This window comes from Callithrix jacchus, chromosome 2 (assembly GCF_049354715.1).
Source record: "Callithrix jacchus isolate 240 chromosome 2, calJac240_pri, whole genome shotgun sequence".
NCBI classification, from domain to species: domain Eukaryota; kingdom Metazoa; phylum Chordata; class Mammalia; order Primates; family Cebidae; genus Callithrix; species Callithrix jacchus.
In genome coordinates this window covers 168,380,357-168,402,373 of record NC_133503.1, presented here as the reverse complement: position 1 = coordinate 168,402,373, position 22,017 = coordinate 168,380,357, and the positions used below count along the sequence as shown (strand labels likewise).

The 22,017-nt window shown below is 36.6% G+C and overlaps 1 protein-coding gene and 1 pseudogene across 50 annotated transcripts in view; one reads left to right on the top strand and one right to left on the bottom strand.

The window, feature by feature from the left end:
- CPLANE1 (ciliogenesis and planar polarity effector complex subunit 1) overlaps positions 1–22,017 on the bottom strand; it is a 169,407-nt gene that overhangs the window by 76,796 nt on the left and 70,594 nt on the right. For 32 of the 50 annotated variants that reach the window (XR_013532334.1, XM_078365594.1, XM_035291656.3 and 29 more), the window contains 12 exons: positions 20,024–20,133; positions 19,707–19,865; positions 18,883–18,991; positions 17,387–17,684; positions 14,919–15,861; positions 13,486–13,634; positions 12,626–12,792; positions 11,983–12,065; positions 10,276–10,355; positions 8,778–8,855; positions 6,609–6,801; positions 2,714–3,004 (listed from right to left, as the gene is read on the bottom strand). Coding sequence is in view for 48 of the 50 variants with exons in the window: in XM_078365594.1 (XP_078221720.1) it covers positions 2,714–3,004; positions 6,609–6,801; positions 8,778–8,855; positions 10,276–10,355; positions 11,983–12,065; positions 12,626–12,792; positions 13,486–13,634; positions 14,919–15,861; positions 17,387–17,684; positions 18,883–18,991; positions 19,707–19,865; positions 20,024–20,133 (2,660 nt within the window). In the remaining 2 variants the exon portion in view is untranslated. The remainder of the gene's footprint in view (positions 1–2,713; positions 3,005–6,608; positions 6,802–8,777; positions 8,856–10,275; positions 10,356–11,982; positions 12,066–12,625; positions 12,793–13,485; positions 13,635–14,918; positions 15,862–17,386; positions 17,685–18,882; positions 18,992–19,706; positions 19,866–20,023; positions 20,134–22,017) is intronic. The other 18 variants (XR_013532335.1, XM_035291657.3, XM_078365563.1 and 15 more) reach the window with 2 other exon arrangements.
- On the top strand, positions 17,064–17,172 carry LOC118151696 (5S ribosomal RNA; annotated as a pseudogene).

Below are 22,017 nucleotides of genomic sequence, written 5' to 3'. Positions count from 1 at the left end.
GGATGCAAGGCTGGTTTAACATATGCGAGTCTATAAACGTAATTCACCACATAGACAGAAACAAAGACAAAAACCACAGGATTACCTCAATAGATGCAGAGAAGCCCTTTGACAAAATTCAACAGCCGTTTATGCTAAAAACTCTCAATAAACTAGGTACGGATGGAACGTATCTCAAAATAATAAAGGCTATTTATGACAAACCCACAGCCAATATCATACTGAATGGGCAAAAACTGGAAGCATTCCCTTTGAAATCTGGCACTAGACAAGGATGCCCTCTCTCACGACTTCTATTTGATATAGTATTGGAAGTTCTAGCCAGAGCAATTAGGCAAGAAAAAGAAATAAAGGGTATTCAATTAGGAAAGGAGGAAGTCAAATTGTCTCCATCTGCAGATGACATGATTGTATATTTAGAAGACCCCATCATCTCAGCCCAAAATCTCCTGAAACTGATAAGCAACTTCAGCAAAGTCTCAGGATACAAAACCAATGTGCAAAAATCACCAGCATTCCTATATACCAATAAAAGACTTATAGAGAACCAAATCAAGAACGAACTGCCATTCACGATTGCTGCAAAAAAAATAAAATACCTAGGAATACAACTAACAAAGAATGTAAAGGACCTCTTCAAGAAGAACTACAAACCACTGCTCAACGAAATAAGAGAGGACACAAACAGATGGAGAAACATTCCATGCTAATGGTTAGGAAGAATCAATATTGTGAATATGAACATACTGCCCAAAGTAATTTACAGATTCAACGCTATTCCCATCAAGTTACCAATGACCTTCTTCACAGAACTGGAAAAAACCACCTGAAACTTCATATGGAACCAAAAGAGAGCCCGCATAGCCAAGTCAATTCTAAGCAAAAAGAACACAGTGGGAGGCATCATACTACCTGACTTCAAACTATACTACAAGGCTACAGTAATCAAACTGGTACCAGCATGTTACTGGTACCAAAACAGAGATATAGACCAATGGAACAGAACAGAGGCCTCGGAGGCAACACAACATATCTACAACCATCCAAACTTGAACAAACCTGACAAAAACAAGCAATGGGGAAAGGATTCCCTGTTTAATAAATGGTGTTGGGAAAACTGGCTAGCTATGTGCAGAAAGCAGAAACTGAACCCAGATGGATTAAAGACTTAAACATAAGACCTAACACCATAAAAACCCTAGAAGAAAATCTAGGCAAAACCATTCAGGACATAGGAGTAGGCAAGGACTTCGTGACCAAAACACCAAAAGCATAGGCAACAAAAGCCAAAATAGACAAATGGGACCTAATCAAATTCCACAGCTTCTGCATGGCAAAAGAAACAGTCATTAGAGTGAATCGGCAACCAACAGAATGGGAAAAAACTTTTGCAGTTTACCCATCTGACAAAGGGCTGATATCCAGAATTCACAAAGAACTCAAACAGATTTACAAGAACTAAACAAACAAGCCCATTCAAAAGTGGGCAAAGGATATGAACAGACACTTTGCAAAAGAAGACATACATGAGGCCAACAACCATAGGAAAAAATGCTCATCACTGGTCATTAGAGAGATGCAAATCAAAACTACATTGAGATACCATCTCATGCCAGTTAGAATGGCGATCATTAAAAAATCTGGAGACAACTGATGCTGGAGAGGATGTGGAGAAATAGGAACACTTTTACACTGCTGGTGGGAGTGTAAATTAGTTCAACCATTGTGGAAGACAGTGTGGTGATTCCTCAAGGACCTAGAAATAGAAATTCCATTTGATCCAAAGGATTATAAATCATTCTACTGTAAGGACACATGCACACGAATGTTCACTGCAGCACTGTTTACAATAGCAAAGACCTGGAACCAACCCAAAGGCCCATCGATGATAGACTGGACAGGGAAAATGTGGCACATATACACCATGGAATATTATGCAACAATCAAAAATGATGAGTTCGTGTCCTTTGTAGGTACATGGATGAACCTGGAGACCATCATTCTCAGCAAACTGACACAAGAACAGAAAATCAAACACCACATATTCTCACTCACAGGCGGGTGTTGAACAATGAGAAGACATGGACACAGGGAGAGGAGCATCACACACTGGGGTCTGTGGGAGGGAAACGGTGGGGGGACAGTGAGGGTGGGGATTTGTGGGGGGGAATAACATGGGGAGAAATGCCAGATATAGGCGATGGGGAGGAAGGTAGCAAACCACACTGTCATGTGTGTACCTATGCAATAATCTTACATGTTCTTCACATGTACCCCAAAACCTAAAGTGCAATTTTTAAAAAAAGCAAAAAAAAAAAAAATCTTTTCTATAAAAATATGTAACCCAATAAAATGAAAAATAAAAAAAGAACATATATATATATATTTTTTTCTTTAAGACAAAAGAGTCTCACTGTCTCACTGTCACCCAGGCTGGAGTATAATGGCATGATCTTGCCTCACTGCAACCTCTGCCTCCCAAGTTCAAGTGATCTCCTGCTTAGCCTCTTGAGTAGCTGAGATTACAGGCATGCACCACCATGCCTGGCTAATTTTTGCATTTTTAGTAGAGATGAGGTTTCACCATGTTGGCCAGGCTGGTGAATCAAACTCCCGACCAAAGGTGATCCACCTGCTTCAGCCTGCCAAAGTGCTAGGATTACAGATGTGAGCCACTGTGCCCAGCCATTAACAGTATTTTTATATAGATTACCTGTACATTTTCGTTTCCATTTTGACCAGATGGGATAGTTCCTTCATGGCAATATGGGCTATTCTTGCCAGGCTCTCTGGTGTTCTCTCCCATTGACTGTGATTTCATAAAAAATCTCTCCTTAAGATTTTTGTTGCTGTCTTCAACATCACCGCATCCTCTTAGGTTTGATTCTTGGCTTCCCCCTAAATGCACAGACTGAGACTGCTGTAGAAGTTGTTGTGTGTTGGGAAGGTTAGCAAAGGATGATCCTACTATTTGCATTAGGCTCATGAAGTTGATCTGCTGCAGCTTGAATAAAACAAAAATTGAAGTGATAGAGTAAAATATAACAAAAACAATCTAAGAAATCAAGAATAATCATCTGAATATTCTACAATGGTCATACCTTTGTCTTAGTATCTGTGTGAGAATCATGAATGTTGGGCAGGAGACATAGTTGGGAAATTTTTTTAAAAGGGAGAGGAAAAGGGCCAGGCGCGGTGGCTCACGCCTGTAATCCCAGCACTTTGGGAGGCCGAGGCGGGTGCATCACGAGGTCAAGAGATCGAGACCATCCTGGTCAACATGGGGTTTAGTAGAAACCCCGTCTCTACTAAAAATACAAAACATTAGCTGGGCACAGTGGCATGTGCCTGTAATCCCAGCTACTCAGGAGGCTGAGGCAGGAGAATTGCCTGAACCCAGGAGGTGGAAGTTGCGGTGAGCCAAGATCGCGCCATTGCACTCTGGCCTGGGTAACAAGAGCGAAACTCCGTCTCAAAATAAAAGGAAGAGAAAAAAATGTTAACTTCCTGTCAACTGATGTACCAATACTGATGAATGAAACTTGGGACTATCTGTAAACAGTTTGTAGTATTCACTTTCCATAAACATCTCAGGGATCAAAGGAGTGGGATAAAGATAGATTCCAAGAATAAGTGTATTTTGAACAGTTTTCAGAAATAAGCAGAAAACAGTACACAGGTGAAGGGCAAGGAATTCCCTTGGAAAGGCTGACTAGGTAAAAGAAAAGTGAGACACCAGTGGTCCCCAAACTCTGCTGCACTTTACAATCACTTGAGAAGTATTTATAAGTCCCGATGACCAGGTCACCTGCTACCAATAACATCACAATGTCTGGGGATAGGAACCAGCATATGTATTCATTAAGATGACCAAGTTATTTCAATGCCCAGAAAAGCCTGGGAACCACTAGCATAGATAGTGTCTTAGCTGGAACAGGAGATTTATAGCAGGGATAATGAAAAATTGACTAATTTAGTAGTTCTCAAACTTCAGCATGTATCAGAATTACCTGGAGGACTTAAACCACTCTGCTGATCCCTATCCCAACTTTCTGATTCAACAGGTCAAGGATAGGGGCATGAGAATTTGTATTTCCAAGATCTAAGTATGTTGATACTATTCATCCAGGCATCACACTTTGAGAACCAATAGACTTACGAAAATAAGACCAGAAAGGAGGGAAGGTAAAAACTTCAAAGTGAAGTTTTTGAAGGCCAACAGAAGGATTTGCATTTGATAGAATAAACCAATAGGGAAACAGTGCAGTTTTTCAAAAATGTAGTTTTCTTTTAATCATAAAGTAAATATACATTTATAGAAAAAACAATTTTAAAAATAAAACATCATTCATAATCCTACCCTCAAAAATAATGAGCACTGACATTTTAGTGTATTTCCTTTCTTTATCTATCTATTGAATCTATCTTCAAGACAAGGTCTCACCCTGGTACCCAGGCTGGAGTGCAGCAGCCTGATCATAGCCCACTGTAACCTCAAATTCCTGGGCTCAAAGCATCCTCCCACCACAGCCTGCCGAGTAGCTTAGAACACAGGCATGTGCTACCATATCTGGATAATGGTTTTTTTGTTTGTTTATTTTTTGGAGAGATGAGGTCTTGCTATGTTGCCCAGGCTGGTCTCAAATTCCTGGCCTCAAGCAATCCTCCCACCTCAGACTCCCAAACCACTAGGATTAAAGGTGTGAGCCACCTCTTATAAAATGTAAAACTATAAAGAGCTTGGCCTCTTTATGTTTTTAAAACAAGATTGATATTATATATTATATAAATTTGTTCCCGAAATTTACTAAAGATTTTTAAATAGGTGAAGATTATTAAAATTATACCTGAAGAAAGGGTCCTAGAAAATGCAAATAGAAGAAAATGGAAGTATGAAACTAAGAATCTAAGGTTAGCCACTGCTATAGAAATAGCAAGTGGCTATACAGACATATAGCATAGTAAAACATTGGGTAACAATTGTGAAAGAAGGCAAAGATGGCTGGGTGTGGTAGCTCATGCCTGTACTCCCAAAATTTTGGGAGACTGAGGTGGGCAGATCACCTGAGGTCGAGAATTCAAGACCAGCCTGACCAACATGGAGAAACCCTGTCCCTACTAAAAATACAAAATGAGCCACGCATGGTGGCACATGCCTGTGATCCCAGCTACTCAGGAAGTTGAGGCAGGAGAATCCCTTGAACCCGGAAGGCAGAGAGTGCGGTGAGCCAAGATGGTGCTATTGCACTCCAGCCTGAGCAACAAGAGCGAAACTCCATCTCAAAAAAAAAAAATAAGGCAAAGATGACTTTTGAAGATAGTGATTCTTAATCTTTTGTGTGCATCAGAATTATCTGGAGAACTCGTTAAATATATAGGACAGTGACCAGTAAAGTCCCCAAGTAATCCACCCAACATTTTGAGAGATGCTTCTAAAACTTTAAGGTGGTAGAATAGGAAGTGCTACTAAATAGAAAAATGAAAGAAGGGACTGTGAGAATAAGAATAAAATCAGTTTCAGTAAATTTCATGGAACAGGGGACATGCTGAACAACTTATTCTTAAAGAGAAAATTAGTGCAGCTGGGCACAGTGGCTCACACCTGTAATCCTAGCACTTTGGGAGGCCAAGGTGGGCAGATCACCTGAGGTCAGGAGTTCAAGACCAGCCTGGCCAACATGGTGAAACTCCATCTCTACTAAAAATATAAAAATTAGCCAGGCGTGGTGGCCCATGCGCCTGTAATCCCAACTACTCAGTAGGCTGAGGCAGGAGATGCTTGAACCCAGGAGGTGGAGGTTGCACTCCAGCCTGGGTGGCAGAGTGAGATTTCGTCTCAAAAAATAAAAATTGAAAAGATTAAAAAAAAAAAAAATTATGCCAAGGATCATCAGTATGGAAATGGTATATATTACATCACATAAAAGGATATGGAAGTAAATGTAGGACAAAATGAGCAGAAGATTAGATCTGAGGGTAATTAATGTTTCTAAAAATGTAAATTTTTGAAAAGTAAATAATTAACCATTGCTGTAAAACAGAAAAAAGGGATAGCCAGGTACGATGAAAGTCAATGTGAACAGTAATTTGAAATGCAGCTGACAGTTTCAACTCAAGCACAAGAAATATGGATAAGAAATATGTGATAGTGTCAACTGGAAAATAAGCCTTGGATACTTTTGAGTAGGAGCCCATTGACCTGGTTTGATTACTCCCAACTTCACTTTTATGAGCAGCTGCATCCCAAAGAGCTCAGTAAAAAGAGGTCACTGTGAGAAGTAGGTAGCTTAGCCTAGACCTATAGGCCCTAGAACTATGAACTTTTTTTTTCCTAGTAGAGTTGGGGGTCTCGCTATGTTGCCCAACCTGGTTTCAAACTTCTGGCTTCAAGCAATCCTCCTGCCTTGACCTCCCAAAGTGTTGGGATACAAAGGTGAGCCACTGGACCCAACCAGTTACAAACATTTGAATGAAAAATAAAAAGTACCCAAAGCAGAGAAATGCTTGTGATATAATTTTAACTTGTCTGTTTCTGGAAATCTGTTAATATTTTAAAACCCTACATGTACTATATGTAGATTTACTTACTTATTTAGAGATGTGCTTACCTGAACTAATTTAAACATTTCATCTTGGAGCATGTGCCTAATAGAATCAGAACAATCTGGTAACTGATCCCTGCATTCATTTCTCTGGGTCTTCTGAGGTGTTGTAACAGGTGTTTGTGAAGCAACATTGACTCCATTTGATATCAGAGGTGGAAGTGAGGAAGATTTGTCTTTATATGTAGAAATCTGTGCACTATGTGGAAAGCATTTAAATAAAAAACATGCATTAATTGACATAAACAAACTGAACATGATTTGAATAGTTTGATCCCACTTTTGTCTTCCAATAGAAAGATTATTCTGGTAGTTTTCTGGAAATTTAAACCTTAAAGCCTTTCTCTCTAGTGCCTGTCAGCCACCACACACATTTGTCATCAGTTCAATTTGCATCTTTCTTAAGGGACTGTCTAGTCAGTGACAGATCCCTTCACATGGTGTTGCATACCCAAGAGCTGACATTTATTTTACTTGCCTGGTCCCCGTGGACATCTGAATTTGAGACCTGTGCAATCATTCTGATTAGCTGTACAGAATTCATAATTTATAATTTGGCTCAGGAATATGTTTTTGACTAAAATTAATGATTCAGCATGTTAAGAAAACTAGGGAAAAAATGGGTTAAAAATTTAATTCTAAGATTAGTAGAGAAAACTACTGTTTGTCATCATTAAATGTGAAACAACAGTATGGTGAACATTTCATTTCCAAGCAAACCTCAGAGTTTAAATGTATAATAAACCCTAAAATAAAATGCTTATTTAAAATAAAAATTAAAGATGAAAGCAAGGTCTTGGGTTTTTTTTTAAAACAAAATGACTGTTGGGGGATGATTCCTCAAACATAGCAGATATTCAACATTTTCTACGGTTTATAAACTAAGCAAGGGAGAGGCAACTATCAGATTCAAATAGATCACTGTTTCCAAAAAAGAAAAAAACTTATTAAATTTCATATAGACTTATTTAGGTTTACACTCATTCCCATTCGGCAATAGTATTTGCCTTGTATTGAGTCTCTAACATGTTCAATTAAAAAAAACTTTATTTGGCAAATTCACAAAAAATAGGCATTACAACTGATCTACCTTTTCTTTTTTTGCCAAAGTGAAAGCTTTGAGTGTTGCTCCTAGAGAATCATATTTCTCACAGCTGCTGCCAGCCTCTGCTGTCCCCAGCTTTCTTAGTTGGGTGACAAGTGAGTTAGTTGCCCAGTGACAGGGATCTCAAGTCTAAAGAGTGAGCTGGGACCAAAGGAGGTTCAGGAGGCACCTTGTGGGGGCTGGGTCCCTGAAGTGTGATGGAAGGGGGCATGACTTTCAGGCTGGCTCCTCTTCAGGCATTCCTAGTAAAGCCACAAGGGTCTCTGGGGCTGTAGGGGTCGGTCCCCTTGGGCACAAGATGGGTACATTCATGCTTGCACAAGTCACTGGCACTCAAGAAAGCCTTGGGACAGTCAGGGCAGGTGTAGTGATTCACTGAGTTGTAGGTACAGCTGGGTTTGCACAACCCCGCCCAGTCTCAGAAGCTCTTGCCAAACTGACTGCAGGGGAAGGGCTGGATCTGGGTGTGAGCACTCATGCAGACACAGTAACATTTTGTGAAGAAGGTCTCCTTGCACAGAGCTATCCATTTTAAAACAACTTTATTGGGCTTTGCTTTTAACAGGTGTCAAGGAGATCAATTCTAACTACATAAAATTTTTCTGAGGTAAAGCTGTGCTGTATTTTCCTCCTATTTTGGTAAGATTTCTAAACACTAAGCACTCTGTTCAACCTCTGTAAGAGACATTCAGAAGAACTGGTTGAATCTGTTCTATGAGAGAATTAAAAGCATTTCAAACACTGTAAGAAATCAGTTAGAAGCTGAAACTGACCAACAACTTCATCTTTCAATAATATATCTTTTTTTTTTTTCCCAGAAACCATGGTTCTAACATAGTTCCTGTATAACTTTAAAATACAATTGCTAGTGGAAACTCAGTAATGAAAGATATCAGATATGTGTGCTTATGCTGCTCTTTCAATGCTTTATGTTGCTTTCGTTTATTTTCTTAGTTTTTAGTCAAAAATGCAGCAATTGTTTCAAAAATGGTACAGCTGACATATTTTCACTCTGATTTATTTATATAACACAACTATTTTTAAATAGTATAGTAGGCAAAAATTCTTACCTAGAAATTTCTGAACTTGTATCTACTTGCGTTGATTGAGGAGTGGTATGCTCAGGAAGTGAAAAGGCTTCAATCATACTATCAATAAAAATTAACAGGTGATTAGGAGGCAAGATATTCTTTGCATTATCTAAGGTATGAGTGATCTATGCTCAGCCATCTGACAGTCTAAACATCCTCTAATCTTCTATAATGTTTAGTTCATAATTACAATCTGTTTACATTTGTCTCCATAGCAATTAGTAAGAGATCTAAGCAAAAGCAAAAAAAAAATGTCTGGATAACTTAAAACACTGCTTAAACACTGCTGATTGTTCAGCAATAAACATAACAGAATCCAAAATGAGGGGACATGAGGTTAGCTAAGACCCAAATTTCACCTATAAAAGAGGAAGATGCATTGCTCAGAACACTAGTGCCCACTGTCACATTTGAAACTATAAGGAGGCCAGGCAGAGTGGCTCACATCTGTAATCCTAGCACTGTGTGAGGCCAAGACAGGGGATCTCTTGAGCTCAGGAGTTTGAGACCAGACTGGGCAACATGGCTAAATCCCATCTCTACAAAAAATACAAAAAAAAATAGCTAGGCATGGTGGTGCACACCTGCAGTCCAAGCTACTGGAGAAGCAGAGGCAGGAGGATGGCTTGATCATGGGAGGCAGAGGTTGCAGTGAGCCAAGATTGCATCACTGCACTCTACCCTGGGCAAGAGAGCAAGACTCTGTTTCCAAAAAAAAAAGAAAAGAAAAAAGAAACTGTAAAGATTAGGGTTTGTTTTTTCTCTCTCTCCTTGGGTAATTTTCCTAAGGAATAGTTTTTATGAATAGAAGTATCTAAATTACTTATAAAGGCACATAGTGTTAAATACATTCTTAATTATCCACAGAAAAACTAAACAAAATTTGTATACTGAAAAGGGAAAGAAAATCTAATTATGTTTCCTTTCTTATCTAAGGGAATTCTAAAATTCTATAACTTTAAAATTCTAAAGATTTAGAAATCATGTCCAAACTACAACACATGAAAACTGCCTTCAGCTCTCCTTGAAGCAATAAGCTAGCTAGCAATGTATGTGTACATCATAACCCTATAGTGTATAGTAATCATCACAACAGTAAAAGATTTTATGTATATATGAAATAATTCATAATGATTCTTTGATTCAATAAAAACGGAATCTGTGGAAAGTGGTTCCCCAGTTAGCAGCTAAATATACTTTGGTGTATTTACAGTGTTATTTTATTTTGATAAGGCTGATAGTAATGAAAGAACAAAAAGGCATTTTAGATATCACTATTTATTTCACTTGATCAATACACAGAAGTATAACATTTACCAAAAATTATTTTACCATAACTATAAATTGAAGTTACAGTTTCACTAGAAACACGATACCACCCTAAAACATGTATTGTAAATTGTGATGGAAGAAAAGCGGAAAGCTTCACTGAGGTAACTAAACCAGTGACAATCACTCACACTTTTCTCCTCCTTACCCTTTCTGTTCAGTTGATTTTTCCTCCATATTTGTCTCCAGTGGTTCTTCCTTTTGATACTGAACCTCTTCTGTGAACTGCTGTTAAAATTAATAGTACCCAAAAAGAAAACAAGTAAAACAAATAGGTATTACTGTCTTGAGTATTTTGAATTTCATATTAGCCACTTAACCAGAGTAACAGCAGTCTACAAGCAAGTGAGAAATCAAACAGTAAAATGTACTCCCAGTCCGGCTCTGACCAAATCTTTATACTGTGTGAATTGCCTCCAGACTGTCACACTGGGCTACTAAGCATGCTAAGTTAAGTTATAAAATCAAGATTGTGTCAGTAGAGTAACACATCGTAAATTATATACACCTGAGACCACATGATTATTAATTTTCCTGCAAAAACAACTATAAAACCAGGAAAATGGAATTCTTTTTAAAAGAACTATTACAAGGTGGGTGGATCACTTGAGGTCAGGAGTTTGAGCTAAGCCTGGCCAACATGGTGAAATTCTGTCTCTACAAAAAATACAAAAAATTAGTCAGGCGTGGTGGCGCACACCTGTAGTCACAGCTACTTGGGAAGCTGAGGCAGGAGAATTGTTTGAACCTGGGCGACGGAAGCTGGAGTGAGCAAAGATCATGCCACAGCACTCCAGCCTGGGCAACAGAGCAAGACTCTGTCTCAAAAATAAAAATAAATAAAAGAATTGTTGTAACAGATAGGGCACAGTAGCTCACACCTGTAATCTCAGCACTTTGAGAGGATGAGGTTAACAGTTCAAGACCAGCCTAAGCAACACAGCAAGACCCAGTCTAAACAAAAAGTTAAAAAAAAAAAAAAATTAACTGGGCATAGTGGTATGCACCTGTAGTCAGTCTCAGCTACTCGGGAGGCTGAGGCAAGAGGATCACTTTATTCCAGGAGTTCCAGGCTGCAGTGACCCACGATCATGCCACCGCACTCTAGTTTAGGCAGAAGAGCAAGACCCCCATCTCAAAACAAAACAGAAGTGTTAGAATAATTGGAAATGTCTATGTTCCCCCCTGAAAATTAAGTGTATAGAGTTTTGAGAAAAATAATACCAAAAAGTACATGTATCTATAAAAGTATACTACAGCTGAATTTTTTTTAAGACAGGGTCTCACTCTGTTGCCCAGGCCACAGTGTAGTAGCAAAATACACCTCACTACAGCCTCAAACTCCTGGAGTCAAATGATCCTCCGGCCTCAGCCTTCCAAGTAGCTGGGACTACTACAGGTACATGTCACCATGCCTGGCTATTTTTAATTTTTTTTGTAGAGATGGAGTTTTGTTCTCTTGACCAGGCCTGTCTAAAACTCCTAGACTCAAGCAATCCTCTTGCCTCACCCTCCCAAAGTGCTGTGATTACAGGAATCAGTTGCCATGCTTGGTCATACTCCTATACTTTTTAAATAAGGACACATTTGCTACTCTTGATTAAATAAATTTACTAAAGCAGTTTATGGCAAGAAAATTTCATTGCCTGAAATTATTAGACATGTTACTACACTGCACTAGAATTTCAGGGAAAGAAAAATGCCATACAGCATGGCTATATTCTACAATCCATAGTGCATTTTTAAGAGTTAGCCTTGCTTTGATATATTTAATAACAATGAATAAAAACATGTATAATTTAAACACTACACAAAATGAAAGATGAATAATTGTATCCACTGTTTATTGACTTACTTCTTCTAACTGCTGTGGTAAAGTCATCATGCAAATGGCAAGATTAGGACTTCCGAAACCTCCAAGAGATTCTTCAATGTCTTCTAGCAGTAAGTGAAGATGAAGAGAAAAGTGATCATTTAAAAAATTAGCTACTGACTTGTAGAGAGCTCAGGGAATATTTCCAGAAACATAGGAATGTTTTCCATTCTTTCTATTCTTTTTATAAAGAGAGTCTTTGAAAACACTTGGAGTCTATTCCACCACCACCAGGTAAATCCCACATGAGCCTTGAGAGGCCTTATTATTTAGTATGTTTAATTCCATGTAATGCTCTGAGTTTCTGTTTTAAGGAAGACTGCTGGGGAGAGGTTTATAGAGTTGGTTTATAGAAATTAAGAGACCATAATTATTATATAAGCAGCACAAGAAGCCCAACAACTGTAAAAGAGCACCAACATAAAAATACCTTAGATCTTCTTGGTTTTATTAAAACCAAAATTAGAGTTAATATGTTCAATATTTCATAAATATTTAATTCTCTTAATTTTTTATTTTAGGCTACTGTAAACATACAGGTATAAGACTAAATAAGTTATCTCAGATAATATTTACCAATTTCAAATTAATAAAGTCAAAAAGTAGATTATCTAAATGAACTAACCTTCATAGTCTGTTATGTGCATATCCATTTCCTCTTGTGTAAATGCTTCTACTTCTAAAAGATTCTCATCAATATCTATAAATTCTTTTTTGTTATTATGAATGACAGAAATAATATCATCATTGATTTCTTTTATATCAGGATTTTTTGCTTCAGTTGGCATTCTACTGAAACACAATGGAGCAACTAAAATTATTACTCATTCTTGGAGATAAAGAGCTGCTTTATATTTAATTCAGTTTTGTTTGTTTTTTTTTTAAGATGAAGTCTCGCTCTGTCTACCTATGCTGGAGTGCAATGGCATGAACTTGGCATAATTCACAGTCTTAAAAACAAAGAACAAACTTTCGTTTTATATTTATAAAATCTTTTTTTAAAAATATTTGACACATAATAGAAGCTTAGTTAAAGACTGTTCAGTAAATAACTAAACATCCTGGTTTTTATTTACTCAAACGACTCGAATAATTTCAACTTATCTAAAATTATCATTCTCACAAAGGACTCTTCATGCTATAATGGCTTTTGCCTTGGTATTCAAAGCAATATCACTCCTAGTATTGCTTCATATATAAAAATGGATTAAAGGATTAGTTCAACTTCTGATATGGGAAATAAGTTGATAAAGGAATCTCTCAGGATGAATTAATTGCTCTCTCAGAAGATATGAGCTAGATGAACAGGGAAGAAATACAATTTGCAATGAACTGTTAAAGCACCTCAGAAAGCTCACTTCCAGTTTCTCTCCTTCAAAAAATGTTCATTCCTTAAACTTTCAAGGGTTCGATTCTTCCCTTTAAGCCCAAACGCCATCAAACCAGGTGCCTTCTATTGAAAAAAGACTAAAATCAGCAACTTACTTCAAGATATTTTGACAAGATTTATTCTGACCATTTCTTTCCTCAGTTCCATCTGGAGTTGCTACTGCAACTGAACCACCAGCAACTGTTTTGCTCTCCCTCTCAATATTAGGTCCAATCTGATATCCAGGGTCATGATTTTCAATCACCTAAAGCAAACCATTTACAGTATTTAGTATTTATTGAACCCTTTATTTTTCACCATATTTAAAATTTTTTCATTCTTTCTATAGAAGTTCTGAATAATTCTCTTATTCATTTATCAAATATTTACTGTCTTTCTACAACTCAGTATTTGTTGCTGAAGCAATGATCAAGTCTTGATTCTAACTGGAAAAAGCAAATCTGACAACCTAAATAGTATTCAAAAGAAATCAGCCTTACAAATTTGTAAGGCATATTGTCATTGTTTTCAGGACAGTGGCAAAAAAATTGTAATATTCTCATTTCATTCCCTTTGCTATATTATAAAGACATTCAGTAGTTATTTCAAAATGACATAGTAGACAAAAATACATGCAGCTGAAAACACAAGGTAGGTATCCCTTTTGTCTCACTTAAAATTTCCATATACGTTACCTAGAAATACAAATTTCAAGGACGACAAATATCACAGTATCATATAAACTGTATGCCTTATGACAACAGAAACCAACTTCAAGGGAAAAAAAAGAGGACTGGTGTGGTGGCTCATGCCTCTAATCCCACAATTTGAGAGGCCAAGGCAGGAAGACCACTTGAGCCAAGGAGTTTGAGACCAGCTGTGATCCCAAGACTGTACTCCAGCCTGCATGATAAAGAAAGACTCTTGTCTCAAAAAATAAACAAATAAAAAATAAAACAAAACAAACAAACATACACACACGTGCACGCGCACACACACACTCTCACTCATTCACATCCTTAAACTTAGAACAAACTATTTCAGAATAAAGGCATTTACCATTGACTAGGGAAGAAAGAATAGTTAATTAAACACTAACTCCTCTACTGACTCCCATCTGCCTTTCTGAATTTGTTCTCCAACCTCTTCTGGCCTGAGAGTATAAGAAAAATGATTCCCTAATGGACTTGATGAGACATCAGTAATTAAAACTAAAGAGTTACATAGTCTTTCTTCATCTGAACCACAACCTGAAACTTAAAGGAGAAATAATATAAGTGTAATATCACTTAAAATTATCTCCTTCCCTTTTTTTCCTTTTTTATAAATACATACAAAACTTCAAAACCTCACAGCCTCTTTGAAAGCACTTTCACCTTAACTAGAAGAAACCACTAGAAGAAAAAAAGTAGGTGATATAGATTATAATCAACATTGTAGTTAATTTTCTATTAATTAATGATTATTTAAAAGATGGGAAAATGTAAACATAGTTTGAATTTAAAATGAGAATTCACATTTGTATGTAATAAACAATTGATATGCTTACCTTAATAATGGCATTTTTTGCCTTATATGTAGCAAAATAGGGTTGTTCCAAAAGCCATAATGATGCAAGAATGGCAGCTGTAGAGGTCTTTACATGAATTACTGGACTGTATTCAGAGGATGACTCAGTTATACCAGAATCACAGAGTAGTCTTCTATTAGACCACCTTATCATCCATTCCAGCAGTCTTCCTATACTGCCAAATGTGTTATTTAGTGCTAAAGGAAGATCTTCTTGAGGATTAATATCATTGCACCGAATAGCTTTGAAAATACATTTTCTAGTTTTAATGTACTTGGGAGTCCAAAAAATGTGGTTTGATGATCTCTGGATAAGACATTTCTCTCTAGTGTCATTTTGTATTCTATAAATTAACTTCTGTTTTAAACCAAATAATCCTCTCATTCCTTCATTCTTATTGACTTCATTCAAAGGATATTCTAAAAAAGATTTGATCCCTTGATTAACCAGTACTGATGATGAAAGTGCCTGGTTTTCTAAACGTGTGCCATATTCATCATTTAAAGAGGATGATTTTTCTGCCTCATAGGACTCAGGAGCAACAACAAAGCAAGAACCAGCTCTAAACACATTCCGGCTTTTAGTTTTGCCCTGACGTCGTTTCAGTGTTGTATGTACATCAAAAAGTAAAGAATTAAGTTCATGTTCTCTAAGCTTTTCAGAAAAACTGGTTAGAAATGGAATGCCAGCATCCCTCAAATTAAGTAGGTCTCTTTCAAGAATGTAACTTAAGAAGAGATCAAGAAATTTAATATATTCATCATCATCACGTTCAAATTCCCAAACACCTATTACAGGAAGTGTATTTTGTGATAACTTTTCATGATCTTCTTTCCTTGCAGGATTTTCTTTCTGATTACACATTTTCTTTTTATCAGGGGGCTTACCAGTTGATGCTAACTCCATGCAATTTGGGACATTTCTAGAGCAAAAAAATAAGACAAAATTAAAGATTATTTAATCATTAAAACTGATCTTAGAATTGACATGAAAAATTCTCTCTATGTTAAGTCATGTTATCTTTTGTGTGCCTCAACCACCTGCTTTTCAAATAAGGGGGTGGGACTAAATGATTTCTAAATGTTTTCAAGAGTGGAATATTTCTATAAGATCAAAAAAAACCCACAGTAATATCAAAAGGGAAAATTTGTACTAGAAGAGATTAAAATGTGTCCACAGATATATCACTATAAAAGAACAAGAATGATTTTTCTATAAGTAAAAAACAGTCTTCTAATGGGGCAGATTTTAGGAATACAAAGTCAACAAAAACTCCAAGCCACTGATACACAACATAATTTAGGATTTCTTGTTTCTCTCTTGCAACTACCCCGCTCAACTCCCCTAATATCACATGTAATGAGCAAGACTGTCCTTTTATGTTTTGCCACACAAAAGTTGGGAACTTTTTCTAAATATTTTAGCTGCTATGCAACCTGTTGGGCGGACACCTTAACTACCCAATCATAATTCCTTTCAAATGTTTCTTCTCAACATGGTTCGTAGGACAGAACACAGACCCTTAGTTCCTTCAGTAAGAGAGCAGGTATTGGCCACCTGGGCTGAAAGCATCCCATCCCTTCTGATTGAAGCAATTTCGTTCTCTGAAATATCTCCCTTAAAAATGTTAAAGAGGCTGGGTGTAGTGGCTCATGCCTATAATCCCAGCACTTTGGGAGGCCAAGGCAGGTGGATCACAAGGTCAAGAGATCGAGACCATCCTGGCCAACATGCTGAAACCTCGTCTCTACTAAAAATACAAAAAAATTAGCCAGACGTGGTGGCACATGCCTGTAATCCCAGCTACTTGGGAGGCTGAGACAGGACAATCGCTTGAACCCAGGAGGCGGAGAGGCTGTGGTGATCCAAGAATGCACCATTGCACTCCAGCCTGGGCAACAAGAGCGAAACTCTGTCTCAAAAAAAAAAAATTAAGAAAATTTTTTCCTTAAAAATGATATGGCTAACTCAATAATCCCAAACTATTTAAGTCTAAAGATTACTAAAAAAAAAAAAAAAAAAAAAAAAAGTCCTCCAGTAAAGTGTAGAATTTCATCTACTCCTTTGATTTTATAATTTCAGATGGCAAAATTATTTCATATGTCAACAATACTTAAATTTTCAGTCTACGGCCATACCACCCTGAACGCGCCCGATCTCGGAAGCTAAGCAGGGTCGGGCCTGGTTAGTACTTGGATGGGAGACCGCTAGGGAATACCGAGTGCTGTAGGCTTAAAAAAAATAAAATTAAATAAATAAATAAATTTTCAAATGTACAGTCTCGTCTTATACTTCTAATATTCTTATGAGTGGAGAGAATAGCACTTATCATTCATATTAATAGCGCAATCAGTGAGGGTTGCTGGACCAGATATCAGCTCATCAGATGGCTGAAAACTACTTTTCAAAGGAAGTGAATGTGTGTTATTAAAAGATCTCAACTGTACCTTTGATACTTATTTATCCCTTTTCCTTCAACCGACAAAGCTTCAGAGAACATATCTGCCGTATCTGCATCACTGTTTACCACAGAATTCCCCAGTTCTGTGAGTGTACTTCTGCTCAAACTAGTCTCCAGGGAAAATCTGTCAAAACTGGGAGCCTCATCTGGTTTCTCTTCTTCAATTGGTTCCCATATATTCATCTCGAAAGAACCTATATTTCTCTGCACACGTTTTAGAGCTTTCACCCTCACTTTCTGGATAGAATGCATGACAACAGACATCATTTCCTCAGTCTGGGGACCTGGAAAGAAAAAATAAAAGGTCTCGGTGTTCATTAAAATGTTTTGACTCGAGACATAGGAGACCCAACTCTGGTCCCTCCTGGGGACAAGAAACCTAACTGATGACTAAGGCTTATTTCCACATTCTTACAGGTATTGTTTTCTTCAGTATTTACTGGAAAGCTATTTTAAAGTAGAACTGCAGAAGCTAAAAAGGTCCACTAAAGAACAATAAAAGAAACAGAACCTAGACCTCATGAAGAAAAAAAAAGTATGCCCTAGAAAAAAAACTTTAAGTGATTTAATGATTTTAAAACTCAGAAAGATAATTATATTTAATAAAAATAACTATTTTTTTTCCATTCTCACAGAGTAGAGAATAGGGGTATAATTGTATAATTCTAGCCAAATAATCAAGGACACTTTTCTTACTACAAGTAATAAGAAACAATAGCAAGCGAAGGTTTTCAAGGCTGCCTATAGAAAAATTGTAAAACATTATTTAATACATAAATAGAATATTTTAGAGGATGTCAAGAAAAGTATTAAGAAAACTAAATCACAAATACAATATATTAATGCAATAATATGAAATCACTGGACATAACTGGACTGAATTATCATTCTAAAAAGCAGGGTAACTGGAATTCTTTAAAAATTCTGCAACATTGTAAATGTACTTAATATCACTGAACTGTGTATTTTAAATTGCTAAAATGGTAAATTTTATATTATATATATTTTATCACAACAAGAAATGTGTGTATTCTAATTCCGAAGAAGAAAATTAGAAGCATAAAATAACTGTAAGGGGAAAGAAAAACTACTAGTTTTCAACAAATGCTTGCAATATACAAAGCACTATATGCTCATTTTACATTATCTTATTTAATCCTCTCTCAATATACATCATAAAGCAGATAGTATTATGCCCACTTTACGAATAAAGATATGAGGCTCAGAGAGACTGGGCAGCTTGCCTAAGGTCATACAGTTACTGACTGACAGCGCCATTAAATGAAGTCAGTGTCATCTGGTTCCAAAGCAAGAGAATTAGTTTTTCTGCAATGGAGAAATGTTTCTACCTTCTCATATTCATTTCTAGGTAGAGGCAGAAATGCACAGACACATAAGCAACAGAAAACAAATATTTTTGAAACAAAAAGGCAAATCGTCTTCAATTTATCTATTGGTTATCTGAGAAATAGCAAATAATACCTTTCACAACACAGTGACTGAGTCTCTGGTGAAGGGAATGATATTTGTCTCTTAAAGGAACCCTCACATCTTCAGGACAGGGAAATGCTTTCACGAAAATTTCTGCTACCTTCAGAAAAAACAAATTTTAAGTTTTATGAGAAAAATCATTTTTTTCTTTGATTCCACAAGTATTTTAACTCAAAATATAAATGCATATTTCTTACTAATCTTTCGAAGTCAGGTCAAAACTTCTCTCTGAGCATTAGTCTGCTAACAGAAGTTTAGTATCAACCTACTTTTTTATTTTAAAATATGTAATTGACAAAAATTGTGTACATTCAAGGTGTACAATGTTATGATTTTATATATACATTCTGTGCTGATTTCCATAGTCAAATTAATTAGCACATACATCAATACACACAGTTACACGTTTATGTGTATGTGTGTGTATAGTGAGGACACTTAAAATATCCTCCCTTATCAAATTTGAGGTAAACAATACACTACAATTAACTACAGTCACTACAATGTACATTAGATCCCTAGAACTTATTCATCTCATAACTGAAAGTTTGTACCCCTTGACCAACATCTCCCCATTTCCACCACATCCCCATCTTCTGGCAACCACCATTCCATACTCTGCTTCTGTGAGCTTAAAATTTTTATATTCCACACGTAAGCGAGGTCCTACAGTATTTATCTTTCTGTATCCAGAAGATATTATGCTAAGTGAAATAACCCAAAGAAAGGTAACAACATCCTTAATTAAAATTAAATAAAAATCTTTTGAAGTCCCTGATTCTGATTTAGTTTACTTTCACCTACAAGCACATTACCTTTCTGATTGGTGGCAGTTCTCCAATAAGGCTCAAAATTATATCCTGAATAAGTTCTTCCATATTAAAAAACCGAGAGAAAGGTAGCATTCTATAAGCCCATTCCACTGCACTAAGACAGTGCTCAACCATACAAGAATCAAACTCCACTTTGAGGTCCTAAAAGGATATTGAAAACATTCATTTCCTTTTTAATTTAGATAATAGACCAGAATGAGTTCAAAATAAAGTTTTGCTACAAATATAAAATCTTCTTTAAAATGATAATTTCCCAAGTAACGTGTGTTCATTTTTCTTATTTTCGTCCTGGTAAATACCTTTTCTCCCTTTACATTTTCTCTTGCTTTCTGATATTGCCTGCAATTATAGGATAACTTATCACGGACATGCAGCATCCAACACAACGCACAAAGTTCTCTGAAGCTACCTAAAGCAGGAACACAAATATGAAAAAAAATTGTATGAATATGTACATTAATATTTTAACAAATCCACCTCTGCTGGCCATTTTTTTCCCAAAATAAATGTATTTTGTTAATTATAAAATGAACACATGCTCATTTTAAATGTATATAAAAGTTACGGAGATTGACTTAAAAGTCACTTATTGATATTCATTTATGTTTAAACATTTTTAATACTAAAACCATGATTTACAATAGTAAATAATGTTTTATTAAAATACAAGTGCACAAAGTTATAAAGTCATACTATGTATGCTGCTTTGCAACTAGCTTTTTTTCACCTACGATATCTTAGATACCTTTTCATGTGGTAATATAAACACACTCAGTTTTTTTTACTGCCAATACAGTGTTCCATTGTATGGAGCATCAGGATTTAACTATATAAATGCATGGGCTTAATCCAGCTATCAAAACAAGTTTCCGCTCTTCTGCTAATCTCAAATTTCTATTATAGTTAACATGTGACCAATTAAGTGAAAACCATCCCTCTCCTTACCGTTCTATGGTTAATATGACCCTTTCAGCTGGGTGGTGTAGGCTCTGTAGGCAGAGCAAGACCTTGTCTCCCAGCTACTTGGAAACCTGAGGTGGGAGAATCATTTGAGCCCAGGAGTTTGAAACCAGCCTCCACATTGGCATGGATGGGTAAAAAGGGAACACATTTACACTGTTGGTGAAAATGTAAAGTAGTACAACCACTATGGAAAACTGTGTGAAAATTCCTTGAAGAATTAAAAGTAGATCTACCATTTGATTCAAAATTCTCACTACTGGGTATTTACCCAGAGGAAAAGAAATCATCACATGAAAGACACTTGCAAACGCATGTTTAAGATACTTGCACACGCGAGTTTCTAGCAGCACAATAGCAAACCCTGTCTCTGGAAAAAGAAAAAAATAGGAACTTTTCCTTTGGAAGAAGAAAGATAATACTCTAAAATTTAATATTAATTCATTTATGCCTTAATTACTTATTTATTGTTATTTATTTATCTTTGAGACAGAGTCTTGTTCTGTCTTGCCCAGGCTGGAGTGCAGTGGCATGATCTTGGCTTACTAGAGCCTCCACCTCCAAGGTTCAAGTGATTCTCCCGTCTCAGCCTCCCAAGTAGCTAGAACTACAGGCATATGCCACCATACCCAGCTAACTTTGTATTTTTAGTAGAGACAGGGTTTCACCATGTTGGCAAGGCTGCACTCAAACTCCTGACCTCAGGTGATCCACCTGCTTCAGCCTCTCAAAGTGCTAGGATTACAGGCATCAGCCACTGTGCCTAGTCTGTGCCTTAATTTTTTAAATAAGCCTTATCTTTACAATAATCTGACTTTTATATTAGTCAGTATTTTCATTTTCTTTAGGGAGCTAGTTAATATGTTTTTTAAAATAAGTATTACAAAGCCAAAAAGTACAGTTTGACATTATGGAAAGTGAGCAGAAAGCAGGTCTTCTACACATTGTATTCATCCCAATAGTAAGAGAGGATGGTAGGTCCATGGCTCCAGGGGGACTACCAGGGTCTCCAATGAGCATTTTCACAATACAGCCCACCCCACACATCAGATTCTCATAGATTCTGTCAGGAGAGCATGGCCCAATCTTTTGAGAAAGGCACCATTACTGACAGATGTGTTTCATTATTTCATATTTCACAGGCAAGCTGAGATAGAACTAAGGCCAAGAACTAGCAAGATACAATGCAACAACACACTAAACAGTGACTTATCTAAAAACATCCCTTATCTGTGTTTTTCAGAATGTAGGTTACAATCTATTATTAATTACTAGGCTATATAATCAACTAAGTGGTCTTAATCATCTCTTAAAAATAGAATACAATAGAATA